The 21,002-nt window shown below is 51.2% G+C and overlaps 1 protein-coding gene across 1 annotated transcript in view; it reads right to left on the reverse strand.

Annotated features, from left to right (window-relative positions):
- Positions 1-2,515: 2,515 nt before the first annotated feature.
- The window catches only part of LOC102393792 (cell migration inducing hyaluronidase 1), a 161,795-nt gene continuing 143,308 nt past the window's right edge, over positions 2,516-21,002 (reverse strand). Inside the window, exons 23-29 of the mRNA XM_025271754.3 lie at positions 17,234-17,445; positions 15,831-16,016; positions 12,714-12,918; positions 12,442-12,528; positions 11,360-11,517; positions 7,543-7,643; positions 2,516-5,463 (exon numbers count right to left, since the gene is read on the reverse strand). Coding sequence (XP_025127539.3) covers positions 5,336-5,463; positions 7,543-7,643; positions 11,360-11,517; positions 12,442-12,528; positions 12,714-12,918; positions 15,831-16,016; positions 17,234-17,445 — 1,077 coding nt within the window. The 3' untranslated portion in view covers positions 2,516-5,335. The remainder of the gene's footprint in view (positions 5,464-7,542; positions 7,644-11,359; positions 11,518-12,441; positions 12,529-12,713; positions 12,919-15,830; positions 16,017-17,233; positions 17,446-21,002) is intronic.

The raw sequence follows: 21,002 nt of genomic DNA on the forward strand, positions 1-21,002 counted from the left end.
TTATTTTATACACAGTAGTGTCCATATGTTAATCCCAAACTCCCAATTTATCCCTCCCCTGCTTCCCCCTTGGTAACCATAGATTTCTTTTCTATGTCTAAGAGTCTGTTTTGTAAATAAGTTCATTCATACTATTTTTTTAGATTCCACATGAGTGATATCACATAAGATTTGTCTTTTTTTTCTGACTTATTTCACTTAGTATGACAGTCTCTAAATCTACCTATGTTGCTGCAAATGACATTATTTCATTCTTTTTCATGGCTGACTAGTAGTCCAGTATGTATATGTACTGTACATGCATGCATGCTCAGTCACTTCAGTCATGTCTGACTCTTTGCCATCCTATGGACTGCAGCCCACCAGGCTCCTCTCTCCATGGGATTCTTCAGGAAAACATACTGGAGTGGGTTGCCAAGTTCTCCTCCCCAGGGATCAAAGCCACGTGTCCTTCTTTGTGGGCAGATTCTTTACCCTTCAGCCAGCAGTGAAGCCTTGTGCATATGTACTACATCTTCTTTAGCCAGTCCTCTGCCTATGGACACTTAGCTTGCTTCCATGTTTTTATGGTTTCTCCATGCAGACGGGGCCAGGTGTGCTCACCTTGTCACCTAACACCTGGCAGTGACTCCCCTCTGGGTGTCTGGTGACTGTTGAAGGGACAAGCGTGAAGGGGCCCCATGTCCACCCTCTGTCTGCACTCTAGGGTATCTCCTGCTCCTTGTACTCTGCACTGAGCTGGCTGCAGTCTCCTATTGCTTCCTTTGAGCCTGGTCTCTCAGTCCTCCCAAATGCCTTTTCTACTTCACTAACCAAAGCAGTGCACTGTGCACTTACTCAAGCAGCCAAACTGCTGGCTGAGGAGTCACCAGGGACCCCCCTCCCATTGTCAGATCTCGTGGTCCCTACAAACTGCCCGTGTCTGGCTGGCCCACCTTCCCTCTCACGGTCGCTCTCTGGTTTATGCCCAGCCATCTTCAAGCTCACACCTCTGGTTACTTTCCCAGCACCCAGGCTGTGCCTCTTATGAAAGGGCCCCATTCCTCATCTGACCTTGACCCCCAGACTGCCTCCAGTCCCATCCATGCTTAGGACCCCTGACCACTCCAGCTGAGACCCTCTCCTCTCTCAGAGCTCTCTGCCTCACCACTCACTGGGCGTGGGGACTGCAGGGTCTCCACTAGGGTCTTTTTTTTTTTCCATTTAGTGTTATTTCTTCCCTTTTATTTATGTTTTAAAATTAATTAATTGATTATTTTTGGCTGTGCTGGGTTGGACAAAAAACCCACAGAAATAGAGAGCAGACTGTGAGGGATTTGAGCATCCTCTGATTTTGGTATCCAAGGGAATCCTAGAACCAGTCCCCTGTGGATACCAAGGGATGACTTTATTTGTTTATTGACAGCTTGATCGCACCAATCTGGTGCTAGCCCCTTTAAGTGGACTGAATACACACACACGCACACACACACATTAGGAGCATAGATTTTTAAAAGTCCAGTGTACGAGCCCCTAAAGCTTTCTGGAAATCATTAAGAAAAAAACCTTCTTTGTTGATGGAAATGTTTTATATATTCCTTGACCAGTATGGTAACCACTAGACATATGGACTGGGCCTCCCAGATGGCGCTACTGGTGAAGAACCTGCCCGCCAATGCAGGAGACATCAAGAGACATGGGTTGAATCCCTGGGTCGGGAGGACCCCCTGGAGAAGGGAATGGTAACCCACTCCAGCATTCTTGCCTGGAGGATCCCATGGACAGAGGAGCCTGATGGACAACAGTTCATGGGGCTGCAAAGAGTTGGACATGACTGAAGTGACTTAGCATGTACACATGCAGACATATGGACTATTGAGTGCTTCAGATAGGTCAGTGTGACCAAGGAACTGAGTTTTCTATTGTATTTCATTGTAATTAATCTCAATGTAGGTGGCTTTATGTGGCTAGTGGCTGCCTTACTGCACAGCACAGTTGTATGACCCTCCCATTCACCCCATTCTAAGCTCCTCACTTTCTCCTCCCCAGACCCCCAAGCCTCTCTCACCTCTGCCTAGGGTTCCCCTCTAACCTGCTTTGCCACCCCTCTTGTCTGGCAGCTTGATTTGGACCTATCTCTCCACCTCAGTCTCCATGTTCTCCCCAGACATCATGTTTGGCCTCTGCCCAAACTGTACCCATGAGGAAGAAACAGTCTTGCTTCAAGTCCAGACTGCACTAACCTCTGATTTTTCCCCAGGGAGGGTGCAGCCTTGACAGCTTTCTGATGCTTAGGAGTAAGGACGACACAGTCCAACATGGACGTGCCGGCCACGTGAATGACAGCTTTCCTCTCCTAAGACCTTCTCCACCTGCTGTCCTGAGCGCCCCCTTGTGGACAGAATGAGGTAGGACACATGACTGGTTCTTTAAAGTGAGCGGCCAGTGCGGCAAAGGGTAATTTCTTGTCTTATTTTCCGTAGCTCTCTGGCTTAAAGTGAGACCCACTTTAATGGAAAATAAACAAGCAGTCAGGTGGATGACATCCTTTTTACTTTTACTACAGTACAGCAAGATTTTCCAAACCAGAGCCGATGTCTGCTGCAAGCAGAAGGTCCTGGGTACACCCCTTTCAAGCGGTCCAAAGAACATACCCAAATAAGACATTTAAGACGATTCTTCATTTTTCCGACAACAATTTCTCGAAGTGCATAATAGAATAAATAAATAGAAAATATATCTTTGTTCATAGTGACACCTACGAGAAACGTTTACATACAAAACACACTATACATCTAATTCCCGAAAAAGGACCAGCTATTTCGGCAACAGGAAAAAGACAAGCATTTCAGAGGAGTGTTTTGTTTTTTTAAAAAGGCCTAACTCATCTTGAGGCTTCCAAACAGAAAGAACAACAGGAACAATTTTCTAAGCAGTAAGAAAATTTGTGCTACCAAGAACATGCCCTGACACGGGCTCTTGGTGAATGGTTTTGGAAGGAACGTTATATGCACAGATCCTGTGCTGTTTGACAAATGTACAACTCTGAGGATTTTCAAATAGATATATTCTTTACATAAACTGAACCAAAGACAGTTAACATTCCTGCCCATCGGAAGTGATCGCACCCTAAGTGGTTCACAGTGTGAGACCCTTGCGTTAAGAGTTTAGGAAAACTCAACAGGACTGTAGACGAAAAGAACATGAGGTCATCTGAACTCTCCTCCCCACGGCCTCTGATCTTCCTGGAAGAGGTCCCTCCAGGGACTCGGGCCTCTGAAGCTGCCGTGTCCTTACAGGCAGAGTCCCACTGTCACCCCCTAGCAGCTGAAAGACTTCTTTAGTGGGAAAAACCTCTTTGGTGACTGGCTCACCCTGGGAGCGGGGGGTGGACTTAAGGCTGAGCCTCACTGGCTGCAGCTGAACAGACGGGGACAAGAAGGAGTTTGTGGTTGGGGCAGGAGAGGGGACAGACGTGGTCATCATGAGACCCAGAGCGACCCTGGGGTCTCACGAGAGAGTATAAACCACAGACAGAGTTTTCCTTTTCCAGAGCTCTCCTGGCTCTCCAAGGTGGGCAGTTCTTCAAGAGGGCCGGGGGTGGATGGACCCCGGAGAGCTACCTAGCCAGCTCCCCAAAGATGTGTCGGGGTAGCCTGACACTGTCTGCTGGGTGTGCCTGCAGACCTGCAGATGCAGATAGCACCAGTGCAGTTATTGCGGAGGCTGGGCGCCCTTCCGGAGGGCAGGTAAGTTTGAGCCAAGTGGAGGCTGCAGGGCCTCCAGAGCCCACAGGAGGGCGCCCTAGTGTGCACGGTGAGGGGGCCGGGGCAGAAACAGTCCTGGCCAACAACTCTCTTTCTAGTCTCATCTTTTCTCCCTTCAAGGGGGCTTATCCTTCAGGAACGCCTGGCCCCTCCGGCCGGCAGTTGAGGCAGCGTGGTGTGGCAGTGAGTGTGGGGAGTGGGGGCTCCCATCCTGGCCCTGCTCTGGCCGTGTGGTTCTTCCCCTTCTTGGAATCTCATCGTCCCATCTCTACAACCAAGGCTTTGGACTAGGTGTCTCCTAAGGCCCTTTCTGGTTCCGAAAGCCCAGGCGCCCTGAGGTGTGAGCGCTTCTCAGGGGCTCCCCAGTGAGGAGCAGATGGGCCCCTCATGGAGGAGCCCACCTTTCTCAACTTGACTCCAGCCTCTGTTGGAGTCATAGGTGGGGCCGGCTGGCCCACACTCTGGGTGTCAGGGGCCCACCAGCCCTCCCTCTGATGCATGCTTCTCTGCTACGGGGGGCCAGTGAGTCCAGGGCAATGGGCCACCTTGAAGTCATCCAGCTTCAGCAGGAAGGGCTCAGCTTCTGAATGCTGCAGAGGCTGCCCCATCCCAGCTACCCATAAGCCCCCTGCCCTTCATCCCTACGAGCCCAGGGCCTCTCCTGCAAGAAGCTTCCAGGCCCACCTGAGCACGTAAACCCTTTCTTTCCCTCCTGGGAACTGGCACGGCCCCCATTTGAGCCCTCTCAGCTTTCTCTGCCTAGCATCAGAAGGCACTTACACCGACCATCTGTTGTGCCAAACAGCCAAGCCCCTCACCCTGGGCCTTGCTTCTCACGCCTCCATCCTGGTTGCCTGGAGCACCCAGCGTCATGGGTGTCGGCTGAGAAGAATGTTCTCGCCTACTGCTGGACTCCAGACACAACGTGAGAAGCCACAGACTTCTGGGCTCTCAGAACTGAAAGGGCCTTTAAAAGTCACCTAGTCCGACTCATGGCCTGGGCGCCAAGTCTCCTGAGAGGCTGACCTCCTCCGGAGGCAGGCTCGTCCTCCCCGAGGGCAGCTGGTTCCATCTCGGTGCGCTCTGTCTACACCCGAGCTCTGAACCTGGTGGAGGTCGGGTCCTGCTTACAGGAATAAGGATTCTTCCTGCACCTCCCACCCTAACATCGTGCTGGAGAGCATGGAGATCTGTGAATGACCCTGCCTTCCCACCCCCAGGCTGCCTCCCAGCTGGAGCAGAACTCCTGCCAAAGGCGACCTTTTTTGCCAGTAGAGCCCAGGGCTCCCTGTGGTCCCCACATCCCCCACTGCAGAGGCACAGATAGAGAGACCCCCGGGAGGCTGCAGGGAGGAGAAGGTTTGCAGCATCAGCCCACATGGCCCTGGGGCTGCAGGTAGACACTTGAGAGGGGTGGGCAGCAGCACCAGGGGGCTCGGAAGCCTCCCCCTGGCCCATCAGGGCTGACACACGGCCTTCCCCGGCAGCTGCCAGACCGGGGCTGTGGGAACCGGCCTCGCTGCCCCGGGCTGCTGCCCAGACTCCAGTGTCAGGGTCCACTGTGGGGGCGCACGGGGTGGCGGCGGTCCTCACAGCTTCTTCTTCCTCACCACCGGGATGGGCACCACTTGGAAGATTTTGGCGTGGTGGTCCTCAGTGTCCAGGGTCACCCAGGTGGGCCGGAAGTTGCCTTTGAAGCCAACGAAGACCATTTTCTCTGCAAAGCAGTAAAGTCGCGTAAGCATAAACTTCATGAGAGAATGGCTATGTACCCACTGCCATCTGGGGTTCCCCATTGCCGTTCCCTGGCCCCCACCAGGCACCCTCTCCTCTAGCTGCACTGGACTGTGTCTCCCTGGAAAGAGCTTTGTACCATGTTACCAATGGTGCCTGGTGTTGGTCTGTACAGGGCACATAGGGTCTCACCTGAGCCTCCAGCACCTGTGTGGAGTGCTGGCTCTGTTCTATGCAGGGGATCCCCCCAAGAAACCAGTCGCCATCAAGCTGACCCTAAAATTAACAGCAAGTGTCTGCTCCTCTCTTAAGCCCTGTGTCTCCATCTGTCAAGTAATGGCATTCAACTACAAGATCTTTGCCCTGGCGCCAATATCCCGTGGCTTTAGAAGGAAGTTCTGAGCAGCAGAGAAATTTGCCCAGGGGCCCTGAGCAGATTGTGTGGCCTGGCCAGAGCTCTAGAATCCCAAGCCCCAGGCAGGGCCTCTGTCCCATAGCTCAGAGCTCGGCCCCGTCCGAGGGATGTGGGTATCCACGTTGACACTGGGGAATGGCCTCACCTGGTAGGCCGTACACATGCATCACCCCTGGGAATGTGTCCCTTGACTGAACAACGTCACCTTTATGTTCATCAGTTTTTGGCAACAGGGTCTTATTTAATTGATTTTTTTTTTTTTTTTTTTTTTTTGCCCAGTCATCTAGCATGTGGGATCTTTGTTCCCTGACCAGGGATTGAACCTGCGCCCCCGGTATTGGAAGGCAGATTCTTAACCACTAGACCACTGGGGAAGTCCCAGGGTCCTAATTTAAGGCCTGTCTGCCTTTCAGTACTGGGCTGGGGAAGACGCTTCTCTTTTCCTTGTTTTCTCTTTTGGCTCATTGGAAGGACTTTCATTGTTTCTGAATTTTCTCTGAGAGGCCTGGGATAAGCTTCCCATATGACAGGCTGCTAGCTTTGATGTGTTTTGCAGTCAGGATGGCCTGGCTGCTAAGGATGGCTGGCTTTGAGTTAGAATATTAGGATCCAAATTCTAATCTTAAATGACTAATTCTTGAGTGGCTCTACCTTAAATGGAAATCACAGTACCTGTCTTGCAGGTTATTAGTGAATAACAGATCTTTATAGGATGTTCAGCAAGGCACAAGGCTGGGCATTTACATGATAACTATTGGGTTGGTCAAAAAGTTCATTCACATTTTTCTGTTAAAAAAAAAAACAGAAACAAATACGATGTTCTATAACGTCGTATGGAAAACCCAAATGAACATTTTGGCCAACCCAATACAGTGGACATTATTATCAGGAAGGTTGCTTGGCCTCCTCTCTCAGCCTCCCCAAGGACTCTCTCATCACACTGATGATAGTGATGAAATGCTGACATTTTTGTCCTGGTTGGCTTCCTCCCCGAGGGGCCTGTGCCAGGCTTTATGGCAGAAGAGCTGTGTGACGTTGGACAAGCCATATATATTCTCAAATGAGAGCTTTGCCAGCTACAAAGGACTGTACAAATGCTGGCCATTGGCAGGAAAGCTGGGGCAGAGGTAGTGACTCTGGCCGATCCAGGCAGCAGGACCTGAGGCAGGAGGGTCAAACTGAGCCCCGTGGATTGTTGTTTTTCATTTGCTAAGTTGTGTCCGACTCTCTGTGACCCCATGGTATCTCACCAGGCTCCTCTGTCCAGGGAATCTTCCAGGCAAGAATACTGGAGTGGGTTGCCAGTTCCTCCTCCAGGGGATCTTACCGACCCAGGGATGGACCTCATGTCTCCTGCATTGGCAGGCGGGTTCTTTACACTGAGCCACCAGGGAAGAAGAAGCCCTTTCTGCTGATACTTTTGTGGATTAAAAGGGCCACTTGCTGAGTCGATGGGGTGTCTGATCACATGTTAGAATGGCATTGCTGCAGGGCAGGGATGGTGACCAGGGAGCCTCTTGCCCTGCACAACTGTGGACTGCTGGTTGTGTTGAAGATTCTGAGGTCACACCAGGTTTGAGGGGAAGTGCTCTGGCCTCAGCAGGAGGCCCGGGCATCCAGACTCAGGGTCAATGCAAGAATCCTTACCTTTCAGTTTGAGCCCCTTGTGTGCCCCGAGTTTTTCCAGCACTCTGGTCCACGGGCCTCTGGAGGTGTATCTTCCCTTTGATGCCATGAGAACTATGGAACTGAACCAGAAAGGACAAATGAGAGGCCTGGATGACAAAGTGGGGTAAGGGGTTCCCGGGCAGGGATGCTGCATGGTGGCTGGTGGGACTTGAGTCAGCAGTGCCCAGAGCCCTGCCAGGGACCGGGGGAGAGCAGGATTGTGTGCTGGGCTGACCAGCTCTTTCCATGGGATGACCGACATCCTGAACACCCTCCCACACGTCTGGCTGCAGTTGGTGCCCGTGATCTTCTCTCTGAGCCTGCTCTCAGCTCACTGCTGCTCCATGGCTGTCCCCAAAGAGGACAGAGCTGGCACACAGAGCCCACCATCGGGGACCAGCCCCTACGCCAGAGCCCGGCCCACAAACGACTTCAGTGTGCATCTCTTAACCTGAAGGTACAAGGATCGTGTAGGACCCGATGGAAATGTGGTGATGGAGGAAGCAGAGTGTTGAGTCACCCTGTGCTCAGGGGAGGGTTAACCCCTCAAGTTCATGCCCCCCCATCTCCGCTCAGGCAGGACAGTGTGACTGTTCCATGCTACAGATGGGGAGATGAAGGCACATGGTTACTAACCGCTGGGCTGAACAAAAAGAATGGAAAAACCTGAATGAATTCTTTGGCCAAGCCAATAGCTAGGACGACCTGCCGAAGGGGAGCCGTGCCTGGGGTGGGAGGAGGAGCAGGCCTGGGGCTGCCCAGACTGAAGGGCTCGACTTGCAAGAGTCCTGCTGAGGAGCTGAGATCTCTAGTCCCCTGGCCCGGGTGCGATCAGGCCAAAGTGCTGGAGAACGGCCATTGTGGGGGTCCACACAGCCTGCTGGGCCAGACGGCAGGAAATGCACACCTCCCCCAGGAACAGAAACAGGGACAGAGGCCCACTGGGGCTTCTAGTTTTCCTCTCAGAGGAATCCTGTAACCACAGACCGCAGTCCAGACATGGAAAAACTGTATAGGACTCTGGAAGCCATTGTTACCCCCATACGTGTCCCATAGGGAGTAGAAAGAGAGCTGTCAAAATGTAAAGAGCTCGTGTGTGGGAAGAGCAGAGAGGAGGGGAGCTGGGCTGCCCCGGCTCCTCTGGATCACAGAGGGCTGGGGAGGAGGAGGGCAGTGCGTTGTCAACACCCTTGACTCTGGATTCTGGATCCGGGGTCTGTTCCCAGGAGACTGTCCCCATCGCTCCCACTCAGAAATAAAGCTAACACCCCTTTGGCTCAGTGAAGCCTCCTTGCTGGGCTGGACTCAAATGAAGAGCATGCCCTCTGGAAGTGGGGAGGGAGATGGACAGAGCTACTCATGTGTCCTGGCCTCCTGACAACACCGGAAGCTGCCTGTACTCTTCAGGGGCCCCTCTCTGCCTGGCCTGAGCTTCTCATGCCCACTGAGCCCCCACACCTATCAACATGAGGCTCCGGAGGGGTGCTGACAGAGGCAGCCCCCAGAAGCCATCCTGGAAGGCTCTGATGGGAGCAGTTGCGTCCTCCTTTCCCTGGGTCCCTGGGGCTGGGGTGGCCCCGTGGGTGGGGTGGGAAGGTGGGGCCACCTGGCTGGGACCTGCGGGGACAGTGGGGCAGGACCTGCCTTGCGTTATTCCTTCAAGCCCTGCTGCTCTCTCTGAGGTTGTGGGGGTACCCAAATCTTGCCTGGGTACCCAGTGCCAACCCAGGGCGTGCTTCACAGCAGGTACTTGGTAAGGGCTGTCCCCAGCAAGGTGCACTGGGGCTGCAGCATGGGCTGAGAGGAGCCCTGGATGGGGAGGCCCTACGCCTCTCACCCCTGGTTTTCAACAGAGCAGCTCTGCATTTCGGTTTCTTTCTTTCTTTTTTTTTTTTTAGTTTGCTTGGGCTCAGTAGTTGCAACGCACTGGAGCTTAGTTGCTCTGCAGCACCTCAGTTGTGATCAGGGATCAAACCCTCATCTCCTGCATTGCAAGGCAGATTCTTAACCATTCGGACCACCAGGGAAGTTCCTGCATTTCTGTTTCTTATTGTAGGCTTCTGCATCCTATTTCATTTCCAGGAAAAGTCCTCTGGTCCCAAAAGGCACGAAAACTAAAAATCTCTAGATGATCCTCTTTTTCCCCAAATCAGCTAATCTCCTGCTTCGGTATGCATCTGCATGTGAAAGCATGATGCTGAAGAAGCTCATGACCAAAGGTGGTAAAGCACCACCCCATCTTTGGAATCTCACACAGTGTCCAGTTCAAGTCAGGCCCTCATATAGCATCTGGGAAGCACTTTGTTTTCATCGGTAAATATTTTCCAAGCACCTCCTGGATGACAGGTACCACATGGAGCACTTAGACTGCCTGCTAGTCCAGGTTGTGGCTTTGGAGTGAGTTCTCCATTATATCAGAAATGAAAATACGAGTTGGATATGATCCCTGTACTGCTGTATTTAAAATGGATAACCAGCCGAGACCTACTGTACAGCACATGGAACTCTGCTCAGGGTTATGTGGCAGCCCAGATGGGAGGGGAGTCTGGGGGAGAATGGATACATGTATGTGTGTGGCTCAGTCCCTTTGCTGTCCATCTGAAACTATCACAACACTTAATTGGCTATTCACTAATATAAAATAAAAGGCTTAAAAAAATAAAAATCTAGACCCTAGATGAGGGAGCAGATACATCCACTGGTCCTCTGTGGGGGCAGGGATGGGTAGAAACTTTTGGTTGGATCAGAAGAGACCTCACCAAACAGGTGATGTGTGAGTTAGTTTTGGAAGGTGGCAGGGAAATTACCCCTAGGAAAGGGGACAGAAGACACCTGTGTTTAAGAAGCTCACTGCCCCCCCCTCCCCCCGCCAGTATGGTGGGTGGATTCAAGTGGGGGAAGCTGGGCGAGGGAGTCTGTTGGGTCACTGTCTGACAGTGTGGCTGGTAGAGTGGAGGCGATGGAGAGGGTGTCCTGGGATAATAAGCAGGGCAGCCATGATGCAGGCAGTTGACAGGTGTGGTTACTGAGTGTGGTGATGTCAAAACAAAAGAAAGACCAGAACCAAATGTGATGCCTGGACTCCGGTGTAGCTAGTTGCCTGGATGGGAGATGACGATTTCACCAAAATGTGGCCAAGAGGGTTGGCTGGTTTAGAGGATTAAAAAAAAAAATGATGAGAATTCAGTTCCATGGGGGACATTTGGGTGGCGGAGTCCAAGTGGCCGTTGGATAAAAATATCTGGCATTTAGGAGGGAGATGGGGGCTGGAGAGGCTTGGCAGCCACCAACATTTGGATTGCAGCGAGTGCGGGCGGGGATGAGCTCACGCTGGGAGAGTGTACCGGGTGGGGGCGGAGGGCCGGGGCAGGCTTCCCATGTGTAGTTGGTAGACTCGGCCCGACCTACATTCACAGCGGCCCCGGGCTCCCATCTCAGAGGCACCAGGTAGGGAGGCTTCCTGGCTAGCTCCCATCATGGATGGGCAGACCGCTGTGGTTATTGTTTAGTCGCTCAGTTTTGTCTGACTGTTTGCAACCCCATGGACTGTAGCCCGCCAGGCTCCTCTGTCCATGGAATTCTCCAGGCAAGAATACTGGACTGGATTGCCATTTTCTTCTCCGGGGGATCTTCCTGACCCAGGAACTGAATTCGTGTCTCCTGCATTGCCAGGCAGATTCTTTACCAATGAGCCACCCGGGAAGCTGTGGACAGTGCGTGGAGGCTCCCTAAGCTTCGTCAGCCTGGACTGTGATGCAGGCCCCAGGGACAGGGAGGGGGCCTCGGCCAGACTCACTTGTCAGGGATGGTCGCCACGTAATTGAAGAGCTGCCAGGGGATGCCCTGCAGGATGGCGTTCCTGAAGCCGGTGTGGTTCAGTACCTGCCCGTGCCTCCCGTCAATCACCACCACCTGGATGCCGTCTTCCAGGCTGGGGTACTTCTTCCCGTCCACCTGCAGATGACAGGCAACACAGAGTGTGACGTGGAGGCGGGGAGGGGGTCCCGGAGGCATCGAGCCCTGAGGCTCTCCTGCCCACGTGGGTCCCCTGTAGGCTCTGAAGGCAGAGGGTGCCAGTGCAGCTGTTCAAAGCATAAAACCCACTTCAGTCAGTTCCTGCAGCCCTGCGTAGTGGCTGAAGGATGTGTGTGTGTGTGTGTGTGTGTGTGCATGCTCAGTCGCTCAGTCATGTCTGACTCTTCATGACCACATGGACTGTAGCCCACCAGGCTCCTCTGTCCATGGGATTTCCCAGGCAAGAGTGGGTATACTGGAGTGGGTTGTCATTTCCTCCTCCAGGGGATCTTCCCAACCCAGGGATCGAACCTGTGTCTCCTGCATTGGGAGGCAGGTTCTTTACCACTGAGCCACCTGGGGATGGCCTCCCCCTCAAAAGACATGTTTACTGCAACCTTTGGGAGTGACCGTATTTGGAGCAAGGGCCTTTGCAGATGTAATTAAGTTAACAATCTCAAGATGAGGTCATCCTAGGTTTCGGATGGGCCCTAAATCCAAAGTCAGATGTCCTTATAAGGACAAGGAAGAGGGCAGTCTGAAACTCAGTCACGTGGGGGAGAAGACCACAAGAGGACAGCGGCAGAGGCTGGGAGAACGCAGCTGTTAGCTGGGAAGGGGGACATCCAGACTGCTGGTGGCTGCAGAAGCTGGAGGAGGCCTGGGAAGGACTCGCCCTCAGCACCTGCAGGAGGAGACAACCCTGGCAGCCCCGTGGTGTTGGGCATCCAGCTTGTGAACTGTGCAGGGAAGGTTCTGTTGTCTTCAGCCACCTGGCTGGCAGTCACTGGCAACCATAGCCCTAGGCACTGACACGAGGTCTCGGTGAGCAGAGACGCCCTGGGCACGGGGATGGTGGCTTACTTGGATGTACGCCAGGTCGTTCAGCAGGTGGAAGAAGCGCTGCTTGGCACTCTCCATCTTCACCTCCAGGAAGTGGTCCTTTGTCTTCTGGAGAAAAAACAAAAACCCAGGGCGGGTGTCAGGTTCGGGGGGTCCAGTGTCCAGCTCGAGGGCTGGTCGGCCTCCTCACTTCTCTGTAACCCCTCAGCCATGGGAAAGGGTTTAAAGAGGGGAGCAGAGGTCCGGAGAGGAGCCTGAGGGCCTTGGGGCTCGGCTGGCTGTCGGCCACTCACCAGCAGAGAACCGAAGAGCTTCTTGGGCATGGGCACGTCCACGATGGCCTTCTCCGTGAACTTGGGGTAGGCCGTGGCCGCGCAGTCGCTGATGCCTGCGTTCTTTGGGATCAGAGCTTTAATCTTTATCCTCTCGCAGCCCTTCACAGAACAGAAGGCAAACTTCTCTCTCTCGTTCTGAGCTTTCAGCTTCAGGAAAAGCAGCCTGCACACGGGAGCAGAGCAGGCGGTTCCCTTTGGTATCTGCATTTTCCTCCTCCCCCCACCCGCTTTCTTCCTCCCTCATGCCTCCGCACTCTGTGCTGGCCACAGTACTAGACCCAGTGGGCCCCACAGAATGGAGGAGGACCCCCCCCACCTCCACAAGGTTGTACGTGGTTGGAGAAATGAAAAAAAAATGCGCTGAAGATAAAGCTAATACTGACAATTTTCATTTTCCAAGCATCTACTCTCTGCTATGCTAGGCACATGCCATCAATGGACATATCTCCTTTAACCCTCAGACAATCTTATCAGGTGTCCTAGGCCATAGTAGAATAGAAGGTAGCCATTGAAGGCAGGTGCTCAGAACGTAAGAAAGAGTAACACATTTGTCAGGCAGAAAGATCATGGAAAACAGCCCTAAGAATTAAAAAAGCCTAAGAGTTTGGCTTTCTACACAGGAAACAAGCATCCTACAACCCAGCTCGTCCCTGAGGCTGTCACTGAATTAAAGCCCAGTGTGATAATCAATAGGTATAATGATGAGCTAAGCAACCAATAAAAAGGTTAAATTAAGCAGCAGAATCTGCTCTAAGGGGAAAACCATAAATTAAAAATTTTTTTGATCAAAAAAGGTTCAATTTGTTTAGTGGCAGTTTACATTTGAAAAATTCACACCTCTGGAACAAAGCAATTCTCATGATCCTAAAAGAAGATATTACGCATAGATGGTGCGATGAAGACTTCACCTTATTTACATTTTTTCAGTCATAATAGTTTCTGCTGTTGTATGAGGGATATTTAATTCCTTCTCTAGTTTTCATACGGAGGGAGTTTTCTAAACACTCCTGGGCCCATCCTGTCCCCTCACTGACGTCTTCCCGGGGAAAGTGGAGTGGCTCATTTGACTGCTGGGTGTGGGGATATAGGTCAGCCAATGGGGTGGGATGGGGGGAGGCTCTGGTCTGCCCCCCATGTACCCCGTTGTTGTTTAGTCGCTAAGTCGTGACTAACTCTTTGTGACCCCATGGACTGTAGCCCGCCAGTCTCCTCTGTCCATGGGATTTCCGAGGCAAGAATACTGGAGTGGGTTGCCATTTCCTTCTTCAGGGGATATTCCTGACTCAGGGATTGAACCCAAGTCTCTTGCATTGGTAGGCGGATTCTTAACCGCTCAGCCGTCAGGGAAGCTGTTCCTTACTATTTACACGTCACTTGGAAGTTATTTCCTATGGCATTCATTATCTTCATGAATATTACTGCAGGCATGAACATTACCCAGGTCCTAAACCCTAAAGACCATGCTATAATCTCCACGGGTATCAAAAAGGAATGAGTTTTATTCACAAATACTACAGTCATATGAACATGGGATGCTTTCCTTTAATATTTTGGCATAGGCATCGGAATATCAAAGACAGTATGCTGACTTCTCAAAAAACAGGCTTTCCTGTGGGACGTCAGGTGAGTCTACTGTCATTGCCAGGGTTCCCCAGGCAAGCTTTTCTCCTCCACTGGACTAGGAACTTCATAGCTGAGTTATTTGAACTCTTGTTTCATCTTTTATCTTGGTGTGCTATTTTGTTTTTCAAAAATCATATGGTCAAATGAAGAGTTTTCAAGTAAGAATGAGCAAAAAAAATTAGTTTCCTTTGCAAAGCTTATAGAAAAACGGCTCCAGCATTGCATGGCGGCTCATTCAGGGCTACTTATGAATCACAACGCTGGTTTCAGCGTCATTGCATGGCCACCCTCATGAAATAAGTAGCCTAGGGCTGGGTAGAGGCACCCAGTACTGGGAAGCTCTGCTCACCAGCAGCTCTGTCATCAGTGAGACAGGTTCCTCTTCACCTGCTGTCCTGTCTGCCCCACCACTGCTTTAGAACTGATGTGGGGAAGGGGTGCTCTGTGCTGCCTCTCCAGACCCCAGCATTTTTACTTACACTTCTGACTTTCAAATCTGAATTTCCCTTTAATCAAATTGATAAAGCCCTATCTTTATAGATATTTCTAAGCATCCTCTATTTCCTAAATGTTGATTTCAATTCAAGGATGGAAAAAAAAGTACAGCAGTTTCCCTGATGGTCCAGTGACTAAGACTCTTGGTTCCCAGTGCAGGGGGCCTGGGTTCCATCCCTTCTGGGCAGAGAACTAGATCCCATATGCTGCAACTGAGAGTTCGCATGCCTCAACTAAAGATGCCATGAGCCACAACTAAGACCCAGAGCAGTCAAATAAATAAATAAAAATATTTTTTAAAAAGAATGGAAAAAAATGAATATGAAACAATATTTTACCCTTAGTCTCGGAGAGTTGGCTAACAACAGGCTCATGGCTCTGCAGACATGTCAGCATCCTTAAGATGTCAGAGTAAAACTCTCTATCTCTAGGGAAGGTGACCTCCTAGCTCCCTGTCTCCAGGAACAGGGACTCTGTCCCCATGATGTCCCTACTGAATAGGACCTAGTGCAGTTCAGCAAAAAGGGGAGGACGTGGAGGTACAGAGAGGTATGCGCTCAAGACCAGCCATGCCGAGTTCGTGCTAGGTTCTCTGAACAAGTTGTTCGTTACCCTTCACCCTGTGCCTCCTCTGCTTATTTCTGAATCAAGGATGATATCATCTGCTCTGACTGCGGTGTAAGGAGTTGAGGTCATGTGCCACATTTTCTCAGTTCTAAGATTCACTGCTTTCACATTGTTTCTCCTAAAATAGGTAGATTCCCTACAATCCACGTGTATATTAAGAGCATGCTTATTTGCCTCCCAAAGCTTCACAGCTTTAAAAACAATGTCACCGGTGGATGGTACAATCCGCCTGAGATCAGAAGTGCCTGGGAAAGGGTATTAGGTTACCCATTGCATGGTGGGTCTGGGACTACTGGAAAGGCTAGGGGACAACCTGAGAGGGCTCCTCACCCCGAGTCCTCGTCCCAGTAGTAGTGGCTGCGGCCAGGGTGGCTCTGCTCCACTTTGTCCATCTGCGAGGTCTTCACGAAGATGCCCGTCTTGGACGTCTGCTTCAGCAGGCGATTGTGGACGTCCGAGAGGATGGAGAAGGTGGTGCCCCGGGGGTAGCAGAGTCCCACTCGGATCCAGTCGCCCCTAGAACCAGAAGGACAGTCATCAGGTGATGAGTAAGGATGGCCCAGCCACAGGGCCTCTTCGGTGTGCACTGGACAAAGACCCAAGCATACTCCACCGAATGGCATGTCCACTTTTCAGTGGGGAGTTTTGAAAGAACATTTGCTGTTGGTCATGATTGGGTCACACGGTGTTCAAGGACAGAGGGAGAGATGATGACTGGAATGGATGATGGCAATGGGTCAGTGGGGTGTCCCCAGGGTCTGCAGTGTGTGTTCCATGTGGAATATTGGCTAGGAAAAATAAAAAGACCTTCTTTCAACAGGGCTAGGAGCTTCCCTAGTGGCTTAGATGGTAAAGAATCTGTCTGCAATGCAGGAGACCTGGGTTCATTCCCTGGGTCAAGAAGATCCCCTGGAGAGGGGAGCAGCCACCCACTCCAGTATCCTTGCCTGGAGAAGTCCATGGACAGAGGAGCCTAGTGGGCCACAGTCCAGTGGGTTGCAAAGAGCTGGACAAGACTCAGCGACTAACACTTTCACTTTTTCACTTCAACAGGGCTGGAGTAAAAAAACCAGGGTCTGTAAAATCTGGATTCAGCCCCTTCCTGGTTCAGCCTGATTGTGGGGTCCATCTCAGCTCTCTGGGTCTTCTTTTCTGCATCTGATAAATATCTGTCTCACGGGAATACTGTTCCAAGTTAATGATGTTCATGCACAGAAGATACGTGACATAAACAAATACGTGAAGCCCTCTCCAGATGCCCTCAGCTTCACCCCTTCACCTCGCAGAGTCTCGTCTCTTTCTGTAAAATGGGAATGCCAGGCATTTTTGCCATAGGTTGAGCACTTTGTAAAGCCAGGTGCTGGGTGAAATGCCTGCCGAACACTCTCACACTCCATCCTCACTATGTAACACTATGTAGTACACTACATAGTAACACTATGTAGGCTCATCTCCTAGATGAAGAAGGAACTGAGGTTCCGAGGGTCGGACACCCTGTGCGAGGTCATCCACGCGCAGAACAGGGCCTCAGCCCGGGTCTTCTGTCTCTTAACTACTAGGTGATGTCAAGCCCTCTAGGTGCACCCTCATGCAGGGGTGACGTGGGCTAGCCTGGGATTCTGTGAGCAGTAAGCCCAGGACTTTGAAACGAGGCCCTGTTATCACCATAGCTTTGAGCGGGGCCAGGGCAGCTGTCCCCAGGTCACCTTGCTCCTATGAGGCCCCCCACTCACTTGTTGAAGTTGATGAGCCAGATGGTGAGCTCAGAGGGGGCGGTCTGGTCCCAGTGGATGGTGTAGCCCTTCTGCAGGGTGATGACTGGCTGGTACTGCTGGTAGTGTGTGCTCCTGGTCAGGGCCCCCTCCAGGTAGAGGGGGTGGTTGGGGAAGTCATTCTTGATGATCTTCATCCGCAGATTATTGGTCTTGTAGGCCTGAATGTACATCTTTTAGAGCCCAAAAAGGAAACACACAACGGGGTAATTACGAGGGGTCATCCCGGGAGCATCTGGTTAACATCTGAGCACAGAGTACACTTTCACAAGCACTTGCTCTTCACAGAGCCCTTTTTAGAAAGCTTGAATGAAAGGAGGCCAAATAAGGGGGCATCTCTTTCTGCTGGTGAATGCGGTCCTAGCCGTTCTGTGCAAGCCAGCCAATGCTCTCCATTCATCTTCAAAAAAGTGCACTGTTGAGGGGAGACTAGTGGGAACTTGGGGGGGTGTCTGCTTAATTGTTAGAGAGCAAATTGGGGGGAAAGTCAGGGGCATCAGGAAGGAGGAGGAGGGGAGAGAGGATTTTCACACTTCTGCTGCAGAAGTAACTCCCCTGTAACCAGCTACTGTCCTGTCTGCATTTGAGAAAGAGCCTGGCGTGTGGCTGACTTCTCCCTCTCATCCTTGGTGTATGGCTTGAGTGGCCGGTCCCTGTGGCTATCGGCACACATCGGGTGACCAATGGTGTCTCATTTCAGAGGCAAACATGCAAGCAAGACTGTTAGCCACTGAGTCCAAAGGACAGAAGAGCCTGAATGCTTTGAGCCACCCTTGGTTTAAAACACCATGTCCTGATAGAGAAAAGACCTGTGGCTGCCAAAAGGCGGAGGGAGGAGGGAGAAGGATGGATTGGGAGTCTGGGGTTTGTAGATGCAAACTATGATATTTAGAATGGATAAACAAGAGGGTCCCCATGTATAGCCCAGGAAACTAGATTCAGTAGCCTGTGATAAACTATAACGGAAAAGAGAACCTAAAAAGAAAGTATATATGAGTATAACTGAGTCACTTTACAGCAGAGATTGGTACAACCTTGTAAATCAACTATGCTGTTTAGTCGCTAAGTTGTGTCAAAACTCTTTTGTGACCCCATGGACTGTAGCCCACCAGGCTCCTCTTTCGGATTTCCCAGGCAAGAATATTGGAGTAGGTTGCTATTTCCTTCTCCAGGGGATCTTACCAATCCAGGGATTGAACTCGAGTCTCCTGCACTGGCAGGCATTTTTTTTTTTTTAATCACTGAGCCATCTGGTGGGTGGTAGTGGTTTAGTCCTTAAGTTGCATCTGACTCTCACGACCCTATGGACTGTAGCCCACCAGGCTCCTCTGTCCATGGGATAACCCAGGCAAGAATACTGGAGTGGGTGGCCGTTTCCTTCTCCTTGAGCCACCTGAGAAGCCCCCAAATAACTATATACTTCAATTTTTTAAATCCATTAAAAACCAAACAACACCGCATCCAGAACTCCCCTGGTGGCCCAGTGGCTAAGAATCTACCTTCCAATGCAGGTGATACAGGTCCGATCCCCTATTGGGGAAATAAAATCCCACATGACACAGAACTAAGCCAACACCCCACAGCTACCCAACCTTCATGCTCTAGAGCCCGTGCTCTGCAACTAGAGAAGCCCCTGTGCACCACAACTAGAGAAAGACTGCATGCCGCAACAAAGATCCAGTACAGCCAAGAAATAAATAAAATGAAACACCGTGTCCTGTTTTAGGATCTGTCCCATATTCATCAGGTGACATCCCTGTGGCTGCGGCCAAGAGAAAACATCACATCAAGATTCAATAACGTTGTGCATTTGGAAAGAAGGAGTTCTCTTCCTTTCCGCTTGTATCACATGTAAAATGGGAAGAGGAACTTCAACCCTGCCCTAACATGGAGTTGTCATGAGTCTAAGAGTTTAAAGGTATCACATCTTAAAGCCTGTGGTAACCTGTAAAGTGAAGGATGGATATTATCATTATTATTTTTTAGTGTTTACATGTTCTTTTCCCATCCTTTTATGTTTTTAATTTATTTTTAATTGGAGGATAATTGCTTTATGATATTGTGATGGTTTCCGTCATACATCAGTATGGATCAGCCATAGGTATACGTATGTCCCCTCTCTCTTAAACCTCCCTCCCACGTCCCACCCCACACCTCCCCTCTAGGTTGTCACAGAGTACAGGGTTGAACTCCCTGCATGAAACTGCAAATTCCCACTGGCTATCTCTTTTACATATGGTAGTGTATATGTTTCAATGCTATTCTCTCAATGCATCCCACTCTCTCTGGAAAGGAGAATATTAATAATAATTGACCGGTAGTGAATTCTGATAACCTCCAAGCTCGGTCAGCCCTTTTCCGCAGAAGATGAGCAATGTATCGGTAAGAAAGGGTGGGAAGGAAGCTCAAGATCAAGGCTCCCTCCACACAGAATGTCTCAGCCCTGAATCAGGGATGCTCTCACTTTCAGAGTGCGGCTGCAAGGCATAAGGGTCTGGTCACCCTTTAATTATGTGGGTCATGACTCCCGTCTATCAGCTCCCTTCCGACCACACTTCCCTTCTGAGCTGCTCTGGACCATGATGTCATCTGCTCACTCCCGGAGCATCAGACCCCTTGTCCTGCCCACACACACAGCAGCCCGTTGGCCTGGACCATTCCACAGGTCCGCCTCCCCTGCAGGGCACTGGGGCAGGCCTGAGGAAGTCTCGCAGTGGGGAAGGGGGTGCCCTTCCAGGCTCCATCAGCCGTCTCCACTGGGTTTATAGCATGGCCTGGCACTCCTTCCACATGCCTCTGTCAGGATTTCCCAGTCTCTGCGGCAACTCTTTCCAACCTGATTGCTCTCTGCAGACCCCCTGGCTCAGGCCCACTCTCCACCCCTTCAGTGCATCACCTCCTCTTCTACTGTGGAAAGAAACACCCTGGACCTCCCTGATCCTAGCCCCTTCTTCTTCTGTTCCCTTCTCCTGCTAACGCCAGCCTCTCCTGCCTCTGCTGGAATCTATTCCCAGCACAGCCCTGCCCCCAGGGGCCTACCTTGCCCCACCATGGCCCTTTCCCTAGCTCCCTGCTCTGTCTCTCCCCAGATATCAAAACACCTTACCACCTTTGACACTTTTCTTTTCTTTCTTTTTTGATTTTAGTTCCCCGACCAGGGAATGAACCCGGGCCCTTGGCAGTGAGAGTGCAGAGTGTTCACCACCGGACCTCTAGGAAGTCCCCCTTTAGGTCTCTTCTAACGCCCACCCTGGATGCTGGCCTCCACAGTGGTGGTAACTGCCTGCCTGTGGGGTGGTGGTGAAGACTTCCTCATTCCTACATGTTCCTACCCCTACTGGGGCCCCCAGGCTCACCACCCTCCTCATCTTACAGCTCTTTGTCTCCTTGGAGACTTGTTTCTTTTGCTCATCCAGTCCTGGTTATTCCTCCGCATAACATCAATATAGTCATCAATATTTTCACATTCTGGGCACTTTCCTTGCCTGCTGCCCACGTGGCCACTGGGCACTGGAAATGTGGGCAGTGTGGCTGAGGCCCCAGATTTTAAATTTCATTTTAATTAATTTAAATTTCAAAAGTGGTGTAAGAGAGTTTTCCCTGAAACACAGCTTTATTGTTTTGGTAGGACTAGCTTTGACTTTAACTGTAGAAAATTTGAAAGCAAACTGAATGGGCTACAAGCATCAAATATGCAGAGAATTTTGAAGACTTGGGACAGGGGAAAAAA

Source organism: Bubalus bubalis, chromosome 20 (assembly GCF_019923935.1).
Source record: "Bubalus bubalis isolate 160015118507 breed Murrah chromosome 20, NDDB_SH_1, whole genome shotgun sequence".
Lineage (NCBI taxonomy): Eukaryota > Metazoa > Chordata > Mammalia > Artiodactyla > Bovidae > Bubalus > Bubalus bubalis.